Below are 15741 nucleotides of genomic sequence, written 5' to 3' on the forward strand. Positions count from 1 at the left end.
GCACAGACATTAGATCACGGTACCAGCCTGGAAGCTCACAGTCCCATTAAACCAAAACTCTGTTTGAAACTGAAGTTCCAGTACCAAACCTAGCGGCAGTTTAAAGGAACTACAACCTTATTTTTCTTTCTGTCTGACAAAAGCAAAAAATATGAAAGTTGGGGAGACTGTACCACTTTCCTTTCCTTATCTTTAAAACAAATAATAATAATAACATAAATCTCCATCCCAAAGTTCTTATCTACCAAGCAGTCTGCATTTCCACCCTGTTGTATGGATGTGATACATGGACCACATATAGCCACCACATGAAATCTCTGGAGACTTCAGAAGATCATTGACATCATCTGGAAGGACAGACTGGCTTACCCTGATACCATGAAATGAGCAGGGATTTGTATTGTGGCTCAGATGCACATTCCATCTCAGTCCCATGAAAAGTCCTGTGTGGCCAGTTACACCAAGGCCAACATGCTGCTGGTGAAAAGGACAGATTTAAGGGCCAGATTAGGTCTATACTGAAGAGGTGCCCCATCACCCCCTCAAGAGTAGAGGATCAGACATCCTACTGCATGTCACATCTGGTGACTTCACTGTGCAAAAGGTACTGAAAAGCTTGAGGACCATTCTGTCATTCAACAATGAGTAGGGAATTCTTTATTAGAAATGTTAAATATGCACTGACAGTGGAAAGCCACTTCAGTGACAAGCAGGTGCTGTAGATGTGGTGCAGGAATGCTGTACGCCAGCCAGCATGGGAATGGTTCCGGATGGAAAATCTAAATTATTATGCTACACCAAACAACTTAATATATCAGGCAATTATTATCATTGTTACAATAATAAAGTGTAAGACAATAATTGCAAAAGCGTGCAAAAATAAAATGAATGGATGGATTTTTGGTTATAAAAAAATCAAATGTCAGTCTGCAGTAACAGACATTGGCAATAATCAATTGTGGTGTTCTCATACAGCCACTAGATGGCGGTGCAGTGTAATTCAGTTAGCTTCATACTAGTTACAGTGAGCACCATAATTCATTGGACAGTGACACATTTTTTGTTGTTTTGGTTCTGTATCCTTTCAAACTCAAAGTGCTAGAGTACAGAACCAAAATAACAAAAACTGTGTCACTATTTTCACTTTTTCATTAATCTAAATACATTTCAATTGGTGGTTTTCGACCAAAACAGAGGGTCCCATATAGACTTTTTGTTTAGGGCCCCCAAAAACCTTGGGCTGGCCCTGCACTGGTGTATGCTCAAATCAAATCATTTTTTATTTGTATAGCGCTTTTTACAGAGAACTGTCACAAAGAGGATTTACGGAGTGACAGAAACCAAGCAGAAGAGCAAAAACCAGGCCTGAACCCCCAAAAAGCAAGCACATGAGTGGGGACGAAACCCTCAAAATGACGGCGAGAAAAAACTCTCCGATGGGAAGAAATCTCAGGAGGAACCCGGCTATAGGGAGGAGCCCATCGTCCACTTGCCGAAGTATCGCTGGTCTGACCAATATCATTACTGGTTAGCAAGTTACAACTTTCCTGTGTTGACTGGTATTTTACATTATATACTGGTGTGTTATGTTCTCTGTGACAGTAAGCTGCTTAGTTCCTGGCTCAGCTAGCTAAGATGTGTATGTATGTGTATGCGTGTGAGAGTGTGTGCGTGTTTGTGAGATAAAGTGTAAGTTTGTGTGTGTGTGTGTGTGTGTGTGTGCGCGCGTAAGTGTGTGTGTGTCTCCACTCCAGTTAGCAGAGGGACACTGAGGAGTTACACACACTAAATCCAGCACAGAGGGGTGTGTGTTCAGTGAAGTGTGTGTGGAATCTGTGCAGGAGGCTCAGTGTGTCAGAGACGCTGTAGAAGGACAGAGTGCCGGCTGGACGGTCCACACACACTCCTACCCTGTACACACACACACTTTTACCCAACACCACTGCTGCTCTGCGGTAGGAGGAGGTGAGGGCAGGTATGTCTGTTCGGTTCTCATTGTGCCAGACAGAGCAACTGAGTTCATCAGAGTAATTGTGTTTAACGCACTTCAGACTCCAGGAGTTTTTATTCTGTCCAAACTCACAGTGAGAAGCCTCTACTTTACCTGTCACTGCTATAGAAACCTCTCCCCACTCAGACACACTCCACTCAGCCTCCCAGTAACAGCGCTCACACACACTCTCTCTGCACACAACTTGGAGCCAGAACTCATGTCCCTCCAGAAGATCAGGACATGGCTGCTTCTCTCTCCCCGGTGTGTGTGTCACCTTCCTGTTCCCCTCAGACAGAAACAGGTATCTGTGCGCTGTGTTTGGATCCAGTGTGAGCTGACAGCCGTCTGCACACCAGAGACATTAATTATCATTATTAATATTCACCTCATTATGTGTGAGAGAGAAAGAGCTGTGATAGTAACTGTGTGTGTGTATGTACATATGCGTTTCTGTGTGTAAAGTCACTCACACACACGCACAGAGCAGTGTGTATCTATGGAAAGTGTTCTGTGTCAATACACACTCACATTTTCTGGGTCCTGGTTTGGTCCTGTTCTCTCCTCCATGGTCCACACTGTAAGAACAGCAGAACAGAATTCTGAATTTTAACCATCCTTTATTTCCACTCTCAACACACCAATGACATCACATAAATAAAAACAACGACACAATAAAACTCAAAACCAAGATCATATGAAAAACACAAATATGTCACAAAGGAAACGTATTACATTCCCTCACCCTATTCCATGTGCAAAAATAGCTCCCACCCCTCCACTAAACACACGCATAACACACACTCTCTGAAACACACTCAAGCTCTCCATTGCTTTGTAATACTGAAACTCCACCATCACTGTGTCTCTGATTAGATACCCAACTACAACCATCTTGTCTGTTCCCTCCACCAATCATATTTCTCTCACTTGTAGAAACTGCCATTTTTTCCCCAAAACTAAATTAATTAACTAGTACTTATCTATCTTTGTGTGGGAAACCGAGGTTAAAAATCTCACTTGTAAATGTTTCCCCCAGAAACCAAAATAAACTTCCCTAAAAAGAAGAGAGTCCATAACAGAAATAAAACTATTTACTGCAGTGACCCCGTGCTGCACCCTCCACTGTAGATCCCCAACCTTCTAGACTAACGGCGGTTTGTACAGTGTCATCCAGAGCGTGTGTGTGTGTGAGGTGCAGTGTGGAAACTCTGTACTTACAGAAGTGTGAGTGTGTCCAGTTTAGCAGCAGACAGCGCCTCCACTCCTGAGTCTCCTGGGTGATTGTATCTCAGGTCCAGCTCTCTCAGATGCGAAGGGTTGGAACACATAGCAGAAGCCAGAGAATCACAGCCTCTCTGTGTGACTCTACAGCCTGACACCCTGCAGAGAGAAGGACACACATTTTACACACATTAATATAAACTAACGGGGCTGTCAAACACAAAGCAGTGTGTAACACGCCTTACACACATTAATATAAACTAACAGGGCTGTGTGTGTCAAACACATAGCAGTGTGTTACGCCCCTTACACACATTAACCCCTTTGTGCAAGCCCCCTAGTGGTCGGCACGCAGGGGTGCCCAGATTACTGAACTCAGACATTCAGTGAGTTAAAAACAGAAACGTGTTGTAGTGTACCATCTACTTACGAAACTATAACAACTATGCCGATTACGGAGTTTCGCAGTGCCACCATTGTCGCTCTGGTCGTGCATTTAAAATGCCCCCCTCCCTGCAGTCTCATCTACAACTACACCTCCCATGCATGACATAATGGACAATATTGTCTATCTTGGCATTCATAAAAATATTCTTTCACCACTAAAAAATCGTATTTCGTCATAGCAACAAGATAAACTCGACAACAGCCCTAAGATATGCCAATACAGCAGTGTAAACGCTGCTCACTGAATAACAAAATGATACCATGTCATTCTACAGACAATATCTGGGTCTACATATTGAATAAATATACAACCTTACCATTGGTTTTACGCATAGAGATGTCACTTTTGAGACTGAGTGGTCATACATTGTCTTGGACAATCCCTTTCTGAAAGATACGCGCATTCGTGACGCCTGGGTATCTTCCAAAATAGCTGTGCGTAATACCACCCCTGTTGTTTACGGCGTTATCGCCCTTTTTAGTACAGTCTGGCTTGATTAACAATTCATTTATTTAGAAGGTGAGAGTATAAGCTTTCTAACAATGTATAACATGTCTAATTTTGCTTTTGGAATAGCGTTTTATAGGTCAGCGTAACCGGACATTTTCTTATCATCGCATTCAATTACGCATTCACTCTGTGGTAGCAGTAAAACAAAGATGCTGCTAACGAAACGCTGCTGTTTGTAAGACAGGAGCGGATAGAACAGTATCATTTATTTACTGTCTCTGTCTCCATCTACTGAAAACAGATAAGATTTCATCATTGCTATGTAAGTATTACTGCTCAAAATACTTCGGTTATATACGTTATTTTTTAAATTGAGTGTCTTTAAATAGGTTAGCAGTATTATATAATGTGGATATTTCACACTGTAATGTAAGCGTTAGTTAGTAGTGTAATAGTTTTTGTGAAGCATGCAACAGTGATAATGTGAGAGTTGGAGCATTGCCAAAATGTGGTGGACGGTTGAAAATTGTTTTCATGTCGTCCCATCCCCATACAAGAAAACATACTAGAGTACAGAGTATAGAAATACATACAAAAGTTAATTATTACACATTTAGGTACTGTACCGCATTGTGTGACAATATTTGCATTATTTTTTAACCTGATAGCAATGTTCCATCTTAAAACTTCAAAACAGGCTCATTTATATGCTTTATAATGGACACAAAGCATTTTATTCATTTTTGGAGAGATTTTGGATATGTTTCTGGGATCCTAGATATTTTTGACAACTGTAATGATGGAAAACTTGAAATTCCCACTTGAAAATGATGCAACAGTGGCTGGGTTTACATGGAGCCTAATATTCCGATTAAAATCGGTTTAAAAGCCCAAGCAGAATGAAAATGCTCCATATAAACACCTCAATCATAATAAACAGGCCCAAACAGATTTAAATTTCAATCGGTTGCAGAGGGGTAGTTTAAACCTTTTCCTGCTTAGATTTTGCTTCATAAATCGATAGTAGTTCTACATATCCACCCTTAGATTTTATGAACTTGTGGTCAAGAAGTTTTTGATCCAGCACATGTATAGTTTAACCTGCTGTATATATGCAATTTCTCAGTATTTCACTGCAAACTAAAAAAGTGCATTTTTGATTTTTTTGTCTAGACAATTGCATTTGTAGCACTTTATTTCTTCCAAAATTATGAATATGAACTAATCTGAATTAGTATTGTAAATTGTACAAATATCCTGCTTCATTTAAGCCATTTTTCAAGTCTCTGTGGTGTTCACATCTGGAGTTATAAGGCTTTAAATAGGGTACCCCCTAAATGGGCAAGGATTGGCAAAAATTGGCATGTGCGCTAAGGGGTTAATATAAACTAACAGGGCTGTGTGTGTCAAACACATAGCAGTGTGTTACACACCTTATACAGTTGAATATAACCCATAAGGACAATGTAATTCAGTCATTTCATTTTTTAGGAATGTACACATTTAAACTATTTGATTTGATACTTCCCAAAAATATGTTTTGTCTAATTCATGTCAGGCTTTAAAATGTGTGTAGAGTCTTATTCGACCAAGAGGAAGAACAGGAACATGCTGTTTCAGTTCTGTGGAGGGTCTGTTTTCACATTAGAAACATTAACATTCGCCCTGTATTGTGTCACATGGGAGCCCTTTTTGATTGAAGGGGTTTGTGTTTGTACTCACCCCAGTCTCTGCAGTTTACAGTGTGAGTCCTCCATACCAGCAGAGAGCGCTCTCACTCCTGAATCCTGCAGCTCGTTGTCTCTGAGCTCTAGCTCTCTCAGCTCTGAGTGAGGAGAACGCAGGACTGAGGCCAGAACATCACAGCAGCCCTCTGTGAGATTACACCAACCCAGCCTGTGGAGAAGCCACACACACAGACACATTATACAGACACATGCACAACATGCACACACACACACAGACACACCCACACACACACACAGACAATTTAAAGATGTATACAGAAACTGGGAGGGGGTTGTGTAAATCAGCCTCATAAAGTATTTCAACTAATCCACAAAAGCCTAAAGCCATTACTGGGCTCTATTACAAACAACAACAAAAAAACTAAAAATCAAGGTTCGGAGCATACTGCTAGGATTACATTGCCAGGCCATTTCCATGATGATTTGCAAACAGAAATTTCACCTGCAAATGCAAGAAACAGAATTTTTGTGGTGCACTTTACCTCACCAGACATGCACTTTGGTCCACAAACATCTATACATTTTAAAAGCATTCAATATTCGTCACTATGAACAGAAAAATAAAACTGTTAATGTACATGTGAAACCCATTAGCCAAATACAATACTGTTATCTTATTATTTTCGATTGATGAAATCTTTTGCTTTTCTCTCATGTACCTAACAGGCATTCAAGACAAATCAAGCAGATAAATGAAGTGAATTATATTAGCTAGCTGTTCCTGTCTGCAATCGCTTTTCACAATGGTGTATTATGCTTGAGATCAGGGTCACGCTGGCTAGGAATAGCTAGGAACCGTAGGGAGGTCATTTACGGACTAAAGCACCTGTTGTGGAAGAATATGCTGTTTAATCATTGTTTTACATTATATACCCTGACATGTAAGTGATTAGAAATGTCTTTTTTTTAACAGTTTTCATGTGTAGGCTAATGACTAACTCCCATATTCTTACCTTCACCTGAGAAGAAAACATGCTCTTTGTTAAAATGCTTAAATCTCAAGCATGAGAAAAAGACATGTGCTTTGAAATACTCTATGCAACCCTGATTCGGGATGGTTCCATGAACAGTGCATTTCAGTCTTGCTAGCTCTGCCTAACTTTTTCATAAGTACGTATCTAGCTAGCTAGCTAATGTACAGTCTTGCCGATTGCTTCTATAAAAATACTGACTGCCTTATTTCTAACTTTAACTTGCTGAAATGTTAGAAACCACATTTGAATTGGCCTTGTCACAAAGAATCCTGCATCTAGCCAGCAAAGCCACAGTTCGTCAGCAGTGTGAAGCTAGCGACAGTAAGGACTTTAGCGCGGGTCTGAAAATTGCAAAATAAAAGTACAACGATTAAACCACTATTACGTTCAGCAAAATGAAATTAATTAAGGAAAAATCGAACTGCAGTTGTCCTAAAATATGAACTATTCGTTTTCTATTTGTACAATATTAAAACAACTTCGATTTTAAACACAGACATTGTAAAACGATTCACTTTCAGTTAGAACCACACTAATATTAATTACAAACAAATATGTCTTCCTTTTTTCTATTTTTTCCCTGCATTTCAACAATGACAATGCTAAATTTTAAATGGAGAATTAAAGATAAAATACACCCATTACTTTTAATTATTATTGCAATATCCAGTACAACATTACATCAGTACATGAGTTTAACTGAATGGTAAGGGAAGAATTAGAGTAACTTAAAATGCATTACTTCAACATTCTGTGCTACCTTGTAACATCAACTATGCAACTTAAAACAAATAAATATGAAAATGTGGCTGGATATTGCACTAGTATGGCAAGGAGAATAGGACAGTATTAACACATGTTTGTAAAGGTGTATATCATGGCTGGGGTATAAGCATGCAGTACATAAGCAAATTTCCTTCAGTTAAATCCCAAACGCTTTCTGATATAAGCATAACTTATATAATGCTCTGTTGCCTCCCCTGGACATGTTGTCTCAATGATATGGGGGTGTTTTGAAAACCTTGGATCCTCCACTCAGATATGGTCCATTGACCTATACTAGCAGTAGAGAGGAATACACTGTTTAATTGAACCACAACATTTTCGATCAAATTTTCTATCATGTTTATTTGATATCTTTGACATCATATCAATTTAGTGAAGGGTTGTACGCAGTAAATGTCCATTGTTAATTCAAGTCTTAACAGATAACTTTTGGTCTGACTCTGGAATGTGGTTCCAAATGTTATCTATTTAGAGTTTAATTAGCACTGGACATTTTATTGGGTACTTACAAACCCATGCCACATAGTTTATCCTATAACAATTAGCCAGTAAGCTATCATCTAGAGTTGTTAGAACACCTCAGTGGTAACATGACCTATTAATTACGACAAATATGCTGGAATCAGTTTTATATTATCCTAAAAAGCGAGATCATGGTATTTCATATTTAGACTTACTGCACTTCCAAGAATCAACATGGCAGAAATAAAATTTTAAAAAGCTTTATAAAAATACATTGCTTTTACATGTAAACTTTACTCCAGAAACGTAATTGGAATTATAATTATAACGTAGGAGTATTTTTACATGTCAAAGTTGCTAGTCGCTAGTTTTGAAAATAAACTTTGAGATACGCGTTTCTCGCTTTCGCGACGAATCTGCCGGTTTACTGTCGCTCATTTCACGGTACTCAGTTCGTCTGACTTCTTCGAAGCGCACCCCTGCGGGTTCATAGAAGAGACTGTAAAAGGTCCTTAGACATATACTTAAGCCGCGTTTCCACCGCAGGAACTATACCCCGGAACTAGGAACCTTTTGAGGAACTCAGTGCGTTTCCACCGCAGGAACTAGGGTCTAAATTTAGTTCTGGGGGCTTTGTTTTACCCCCCAAAACGTTCCTGCTCGGAGGGTAGTACTTTCCGAAAGTACAGGAACCTTTTGGGTGGAGCTTGCAGCGCTGAACATTTCTGATTGGTCGAGTACTCGCAGCATTTGTGTTGTATTTATTTTCCGCCATTACCCGCCATGTTTGAAAATATGCAGCGGCAAACCAATTTATTTTCATAATAACTTCAAATCAAACTTGTACGTTATGCGGCGCAGTAGCCTAGTTTTGGTTATAGCCTGTCAACGTCTTGGAATTATAACGTGTGCTCTTCTGTTCTTTTCTTGCTTTAGTATTCGTTTTATAAAATGCTAAGCATTCGTGCTGGGACAGCATATTACGTAGGCTACCAAAACATTCAAACGGATTAATTCGGTTGCTGAATATTTTCTTCCGGATTTTCTTTGTTAGCCCGTTGTAATTGACTCAAAACGTTTGATACAGTTATGTGAGGTATGCGGTAGTTCTGCGTAATTAACATTGGTGACACAGTACAAGCAAACTGGAAATCACCATCTGCACTTTTTATCCGGGTAAAATAACAGGTTAATTCTAGTAATCTTCCCTTTAGCTTTTTCAGACTGCCGTAATTTTACTCAATTTTACTGCCATTTTTCAATTCCACGAAAAGACCAGGAAGACTATGGACTAATTTATGGTGCATGGTTCGCATCTGGAGGGCACACTTCGCTGCTCGGCTAGCAGTAACTTCGAAGGAAAGCAAACGGTGGCTGTACCACTACTAATTTACATTTTCACGCAAGTCCGAGTTTTCGTTCTATTCTTGTCATTTTGCCATTAGCCTATCTGGAATTGACGACGAGAAAGTAATCAAACAGCAAATTGTTTACAACGTGTGCATGTTTTCTGCTGTTGTTGCCAGTTATACATATAAATGTGAATGCATTCTGTCGCTTCGGATGTCAAGACATGAAAGCGAATGTTCGCATAAAAACATAATGAATGTGTTTGAGAGGATATATGAAAATCAATAAATACAAAAGTAACCATATATAGTCATTGTTGGTAACCCGTTGTATAAGTGGAATAAACCCCTCCGGGCTGTCCCGGTTATTAGAAAATAATGTAGGCTACTTCGGTGGTAGTATGGGGTTACGGAAGAAATCATATGACAGACGGACCGACGACAACGTTGCTTTTTCATACGTCAGTGGGCTAATTTGCCTAATCTTCGCGGTACTTTAGACCCCGGTGGAAACGCAGACAACAGCCGCGTTTCCACCAAAATTACCCGGAACTTTCAGTCCCAGGAACTACTTTACCAGGAACTAAAAGGTTCCTTCAGCCAATGGTTGTCTGCGTTTCCACCGGGGTCTAAAGTACCGCGAAGATTAGGCAAATTAGCCCACTGAAGTTGTCGTCGGTCCATCTGTCATATGATTTCTTCTGTAACCCCATACTACCACCGAAGTAGCCTACATTATTTTCTAATAACCGGGACAGCCCGGAGGGGTTTATTCCACATATATACAACGGGTTACCAACAATGACTATATATGGTTACTTTTGTATTTATTGATTTTCATATATCCTCTCAAACACATTCATTAACAGCAGAAAACATGCACACGTTGTAAACAATTTGCTGTTTTATTACTTTCTCGTCGTCAATTCCATATAGGCTAATCGCAAAATGACAAGAATAGAACGAAAACTCGGACTTGCGTGAAAATGTAAATTAGTAGTGGTACAGCCACCGTTTGCTTTCCTTCGAAGTTACTGCTAGCCGAGCAGCGAAGTGTGCCCTCCAGATGCGAACCATGCACTATAAATGAGTCCATAGTCTTCCTGGTCTTTTCGTGGAATTTAAAAATGGCTGTAAAATTGAGTAAAATTACGGCAGTCTGAAAAAGCTAAAGGGAAGATTACTAGAATTAACCTGTTATTTTACCCGGATAAAAAGTGCGGAAGGTGATTTCCAGTTTGCTTGTACTGTATCACCAATGTTAATTATGCAGAACTACCGCATACCTCACATAACTGTATCAAACGTTTTGAGTCAATTACAACGGGCTAACAAAGAAAATCCGGAAGAAAATATTCAGCAACCGAATTAATCCGTTTGAATGTTTTGGTAGCCTACGTAATATGCTGTCCCAGCACGAATGCTTAGCATTTTATAAAACGAATACTAAAGCAAGAAAAGAACAGAAGAGCACACGTTATAATTCCAAGACGTTGACAGGCTATAACCAAAAGTAGGCCACTGCGCCGCATAACATACAAGTTTGATTTGAAGTTATTATGAAAATAAATTGGTTTGCCGCTGCATATTTTCAAACATGGCGGGTAATGGCGGAAAATAAATACAACACAAATGCTACGAGTACTCGACCAATCAGAAATGTTCAGCGCTGCAAGCTCCACCCAAAAGGTTCCTGTACTTTCGGAAAGTACTACCCCCCGAGCAGGAACGTTTTGGGGGGTAAAACAAAGCCCCCAGAACTAAATTTAGACCCTAGTTCCTGCGGTGGAAACGCACTGAGTTCCTCAAAAGGTTCCTAGTTCCGGGGTATAGTTCCTGCGGTGGAAACGCGGCTAACCATTGGCTGAAGGAACCTTTTAGTTCCTGGTAAAGTAGTTCCTGGGACTGAAAGTTCCGGGTAATTTTGGTGGAAACGCGGCTATAGACGCCGCATTGGCCTTTGGATCGTACGTCAACGTCGCCGCCATATTGGTCCAGGCAAGAATGGCCTGTAAACAAATACAAATAAACGGGTGAGCTGCGGTTTTTCTGGATAAAAAGCACTATGACGTTTATATTTCTCAACCGATTTCAATGAGTCGTTTTTATATTCAAGGGTTTATGATCTACGTGGAGTACAAAAAAAAGTTTTATGTCCAGTTACTTAGAATCTCGATAGTTAGGCTCGCTGCTAGCCGCTCAAGAGATGAGTGTGTATGAACGTTTACATGAACTGAATTACTTACGTGGTGGAAAATAATTCATTGTCATAAGGAATAAATGCATTGCTAGCTAACTTGAGTAGGATTGTAAGCTTCAAATAACCTTGATTGTAAGGCTAGCTTTGCTTGTTAACTACCTACCAATGTTTTCTTGCAAGTTTTTAACATAGCTAGAAAGCAAATGGTTAGCCTGAAACTATTTGGGGCAATTTGGTCATTTAATATGTTATGTATTAAAATAATAAAACAAAACACAAATTTAATGCTGCAAGAAAACATTGGTAGCTAGTTAACAAGCAAAGCTAGCCTTTATAAATTATAAATGATGCTTTCAATCCTACGCATGTTAGCTAGCAAGCAAATAGCAAGAAATCAAGCTTGTTCTAATGAAAAATGTTTCAGCTAATGTTCAGTTTAATTCGTTAAAAATCAAAACATGACTTCCAAGAAAACATTGGTTAACTGTTAAAGTTACACTTGGCACTCTAATGAAAACTGGTGACTTTTTTGTATCGAATATGAATATAATTCATGATTTGACATAACTATGGACAACTTGCATTTATACAAGTATCTACTGCTACGTGTTCCAACCGCCATCTTTGTTGAAAAATAACGTAAAGCCCTACCGCAGTGTATTGTGGGATGTTGGGCTTCCGGATAGTGTACATACCAGAGACTGTAAAAAATATGGACACAGCTACTGTGACGTCACCCATTGACTCTCCGTGGGTCTCTAAAACACGTTTTGAAGCTCAATGGCGGGCGCGGCCATTTTCTCGATTTGGAGCCAAAACCATAGAGTTAAGCGGTCTTGTGATTTTTACAATTTGATTGACAGTCCGGTGCGGAAAAGCCCCTCAACCTGAACGAGGCTAGCTGACTGTCTGCCGTTATGTTTTAAAATATATTATCAGATGTTTACGGAGTTTAATTTCCATCCGTGACTGTACTGTGTCATGTAATCACGTTATGTATGACATTAAAAATACAATTAGGCTATGTTCAGTTATCTTCAATTTATGTTTCTCAGCAAAACGAATATGCTTAGCTAGCATATCAGCTTGCCAGTGAGCTAGGTAGGCTGTCCGTGGTTAGCTCACACGTTAGCAATATGAACCACAGGGGAAGAACATTGACTACACTGATGGTCAATCAATCGGAGATGTGTAGGCTACTGGTGATTTGACTAGGCAAATTTTCGTATAACTGTCTGGTAGATCTGTTAACCGAGCAAGTTATCGTCGTAGGTTTTCGCCAGTCAGATAATGAGCCTGCTACTACTCCATCGCCGTTTGTGGTGTTCACTTGCTGGGTGACGCTAGCTGACCGATCGTTCGCAAATCACTTTCTACCGAACAAAAATTAACACTCAGCGGTGATTAACAAATCTACCAAGTATTTTAATAACTGATCTGCAGGCGTGTAAATATGACAACGCACTTTGTACGGCAAGTTTTCCACCTGGTGCATGAAGAAAAATAATGTAGCCTACGTTGAATTTCTAATTATTATTAGGCTATTATTTTTTTCTTGTAAATCATCAAAACCAATGGAGAAAAGCCAATATACGCAAGGAGCCCCCAGAACCGATTCTGAGAACCACTGTCTTAAATGCCTAGCTTGTCGGTCTCTTAAATGCTAAAAACATGTTCCTTTCTAAATGCCAAGATGGTTAATTTCGTTAAATTCTGTGTGTGTGATTTCATCGTGTGTTGTATAATCAGCAAATGAACCTTGAAACTCTTAATTCGCTTCGTGAAACTGAAAAAGTGTTTATCCCAAAATCGGGATTATAGTAGCTTTGTCACATGCGTGAAGCATGGCCCAGGTAGACATTTACGGAATGTACACGACTGACAAGCCGCCAAACACGTTTGACAGATTGAATGTTTGCCGGTTAAGGTTAGCTAGCTAGTCAAATGGCTTGGTAGCCGAAGTTGCGAACTGTTTTAGCACAGGCTACTACTGGACTACCAAATATAGCAAGCTGATTACGCTTTCTGCCAAGTAATTATTTGGTTAAGTAGGCTAAAGGAAATAGTAAAAATGACTCGGATACCGAAAAACTTAAGAGGAGGATTATTTTATGGTCGTCTAGAGCAGCTGTAAATAGCACACGCCATAATGAAATCACCACGAAATGGGATGCCTGCATTTTCAGACTTAGCACAGGCGGACCGTAGCCGGAGCCGCAATGGCAAGGCCAAGAAGCGCCACCGCCCACCCCAGTGACCATAGACTGTAGCCCCCACTGTAGCTGAGTCCTCCGCAGTAATCCGGAAGTGACGCAAGCTGTACCTCATTGGTCCAGAACAAATATTGACACTGTGCCCAAATGACGCAACAAATCATGAAATCGACCCATGGACAGTCATAAGACCAATAAAATACACCTATTATGACTATTTGTTCTTGTGAGAAAAAATTATTGACTTTGTATTTTGATCGCATTTGTACCGTAGACTTACATGGAAACCGGATATGAAAACACCTATACTGGAGCCATCCGTAGTGGCGCTAGTGAGCAACCAGGAACTACAACACCAGGAAATGAGCTTCAAAAACGAAGTCTGGTTTTGGCCGCTTGGTACATACCCAGAGACTGTACCCTACATTTTGTTGTGCACACAGGGGAACGCAACAAAACTGGTTGCTCTTCGTCGCTGCCATTGTTTTGGTGGCTGTTAAGATAACCGGAAATGAAAGACCCCTACATCCGGTTTACATACCCGGAAATGTGAAATAGGCCTATTGTGGGACGAAAGTAGTTCATACAAGTTACCAACCGATGCATCCTCGGTAAAGTGGGCGTGTCAAGAACACTTCCGGGAATTTTAACCGTTCTTGGCGAAATGCGAACTTCAGTATTGGAACAGTACTTGGGCCGCAAAAGATGACGTTTCACAAGGACACAAGTACAGACAAGAACGCGTATTGAGAAACACCCTATGTCTATGACGACATTGCTCTGCGTTTACCGTGATCCTTCACGTTTAGGTACCCAGTGCGCACGCCCTGGTGCCAACGGCCCATAATCAAACATGGCTGCGTCCATGAATTGGCTTCATGCGCTTTCAGCAGCTCCCATTGAAATCCATGAAACCGGTAAGCGGACGCTGTGTCCAGTTCTAGTATCTCGATGCCCTCAACACGCGCAGTACCTTAGAGTATATTACTTCTTTGCATTAGAAAAGAGAAATAGGAAAATAAATAATATATCTACCCTTAGAATAAATGGAATTGTCAGTTCTGGCCCATATCGCAAAATACGTCAGCAACTTTTATGGCAATTTGTACAAGTCAGAATTTAATCAAACGCATTGTAATACATTTATTGATCAAATTAAAAATCTTACACCAAAAATTTCCAATGAATTCATGTCTGATTGCGAAAAATATATTTCAATAGAGGGTATGCATTGACGTCACTTTCCCACCGGAATACGCCCCTCAGTCGGGATTGAGTGGCAAAACATGCTGCGACATGGCTGACTTTAGTAGAGGAAACTGCAAAACCGGGAGTAAAACAAACGATTATCTGCTTAAATTAAAGGCAGTTGGACTCGACAGTGATTCTTACAACTTACTAAAGAACCAGTGGTCCATGGACATTCAACAAGAAATCTTTTTACAGACTGCCCGAAGCAAAAGAAAAGTGATGCATCGCTGCAATTCGCAGAAACAACTCAAATCCAGGCACCGAAACGTGGATTTGCGGTTGTTATTTTGTGTCAGGTATGTTGGATTTTTGGGTAAAATCATACCTTAAGTTATGTAGGCTACTGTATTGACTTATTAATTTCATTTTGGGGCAAGCAAAGATGGCAATCTACACAAGTCGCAAAAACACAATTGGTGGAGGAGATAGGCAAGATGTGGTGGTTGTGCTAAGGGGTATGATCAGGCATAGGGTGTTGATGGAGTTTCAGTATCACAAAGTAATGGAGAGTTTGAGTGTGTTTCAGAGTGTGTGGTGTCTTAAGGGTGTCTCATGTTCAGTGGAAGGAAATTAATTACTGTTTGCAGATGGAATAGGATGAACATGACTAAGTTATTTAAATGTATTTATTTATTTTTTTTGTTAA

General features: G+C 40.0%; 1 protein-coding gene across 1 annotated transcript in view; it reads right to left on the reverse strand.

Annotated features, from left to right (window-relative positions):
- Positions 1 to 1754: 1754 nt before the first annotated feature.
- Positions 1755 to 15741, reverse strand: part of LOC118216370 (NACHT, LRR and PYD domains-containing protein 3-like) — a 50839-nt gene continuing 36852 nt past the window's right edge. The window contains exons 12-15 of the mRNA XM_035397459.1: positions 5835 to 6008; positions 3212 to 3373; positions 2522 to 2568; positions 1755 to 2338 (exon numbers count right to left, since the gene is read on the reverse strand). Coding sequence (XP_035253350.1) covers positions 1755 to 2338; positions 2522 to 2568; positions 3212 to 3373; positions 5835 to 6008 — 967 coding nt within the window. The remainder of the gene's footprint in view (positions 2339 to 2521; positions 2569 to 3211; positions 3374 to 5834; positions 6009 to 15741) is intronic.

The sequence above is a fragment of the Anguilla anguilla genome, chromosome 17 (genome assembly GCF_013347855.1).
Source record: "Anguilla anguilla isolate fAngAng1 chromosome 17, fAngAng1.pri, whole genome shotgun sequence".
Classification (NCBI taxonomy): domain Eukaryota; kingdom Metazoa; phylum Chordata; class Actinopteri; order Anguilliformes; family Anguillidae; genus Anguilla; species Anguilla anguilla.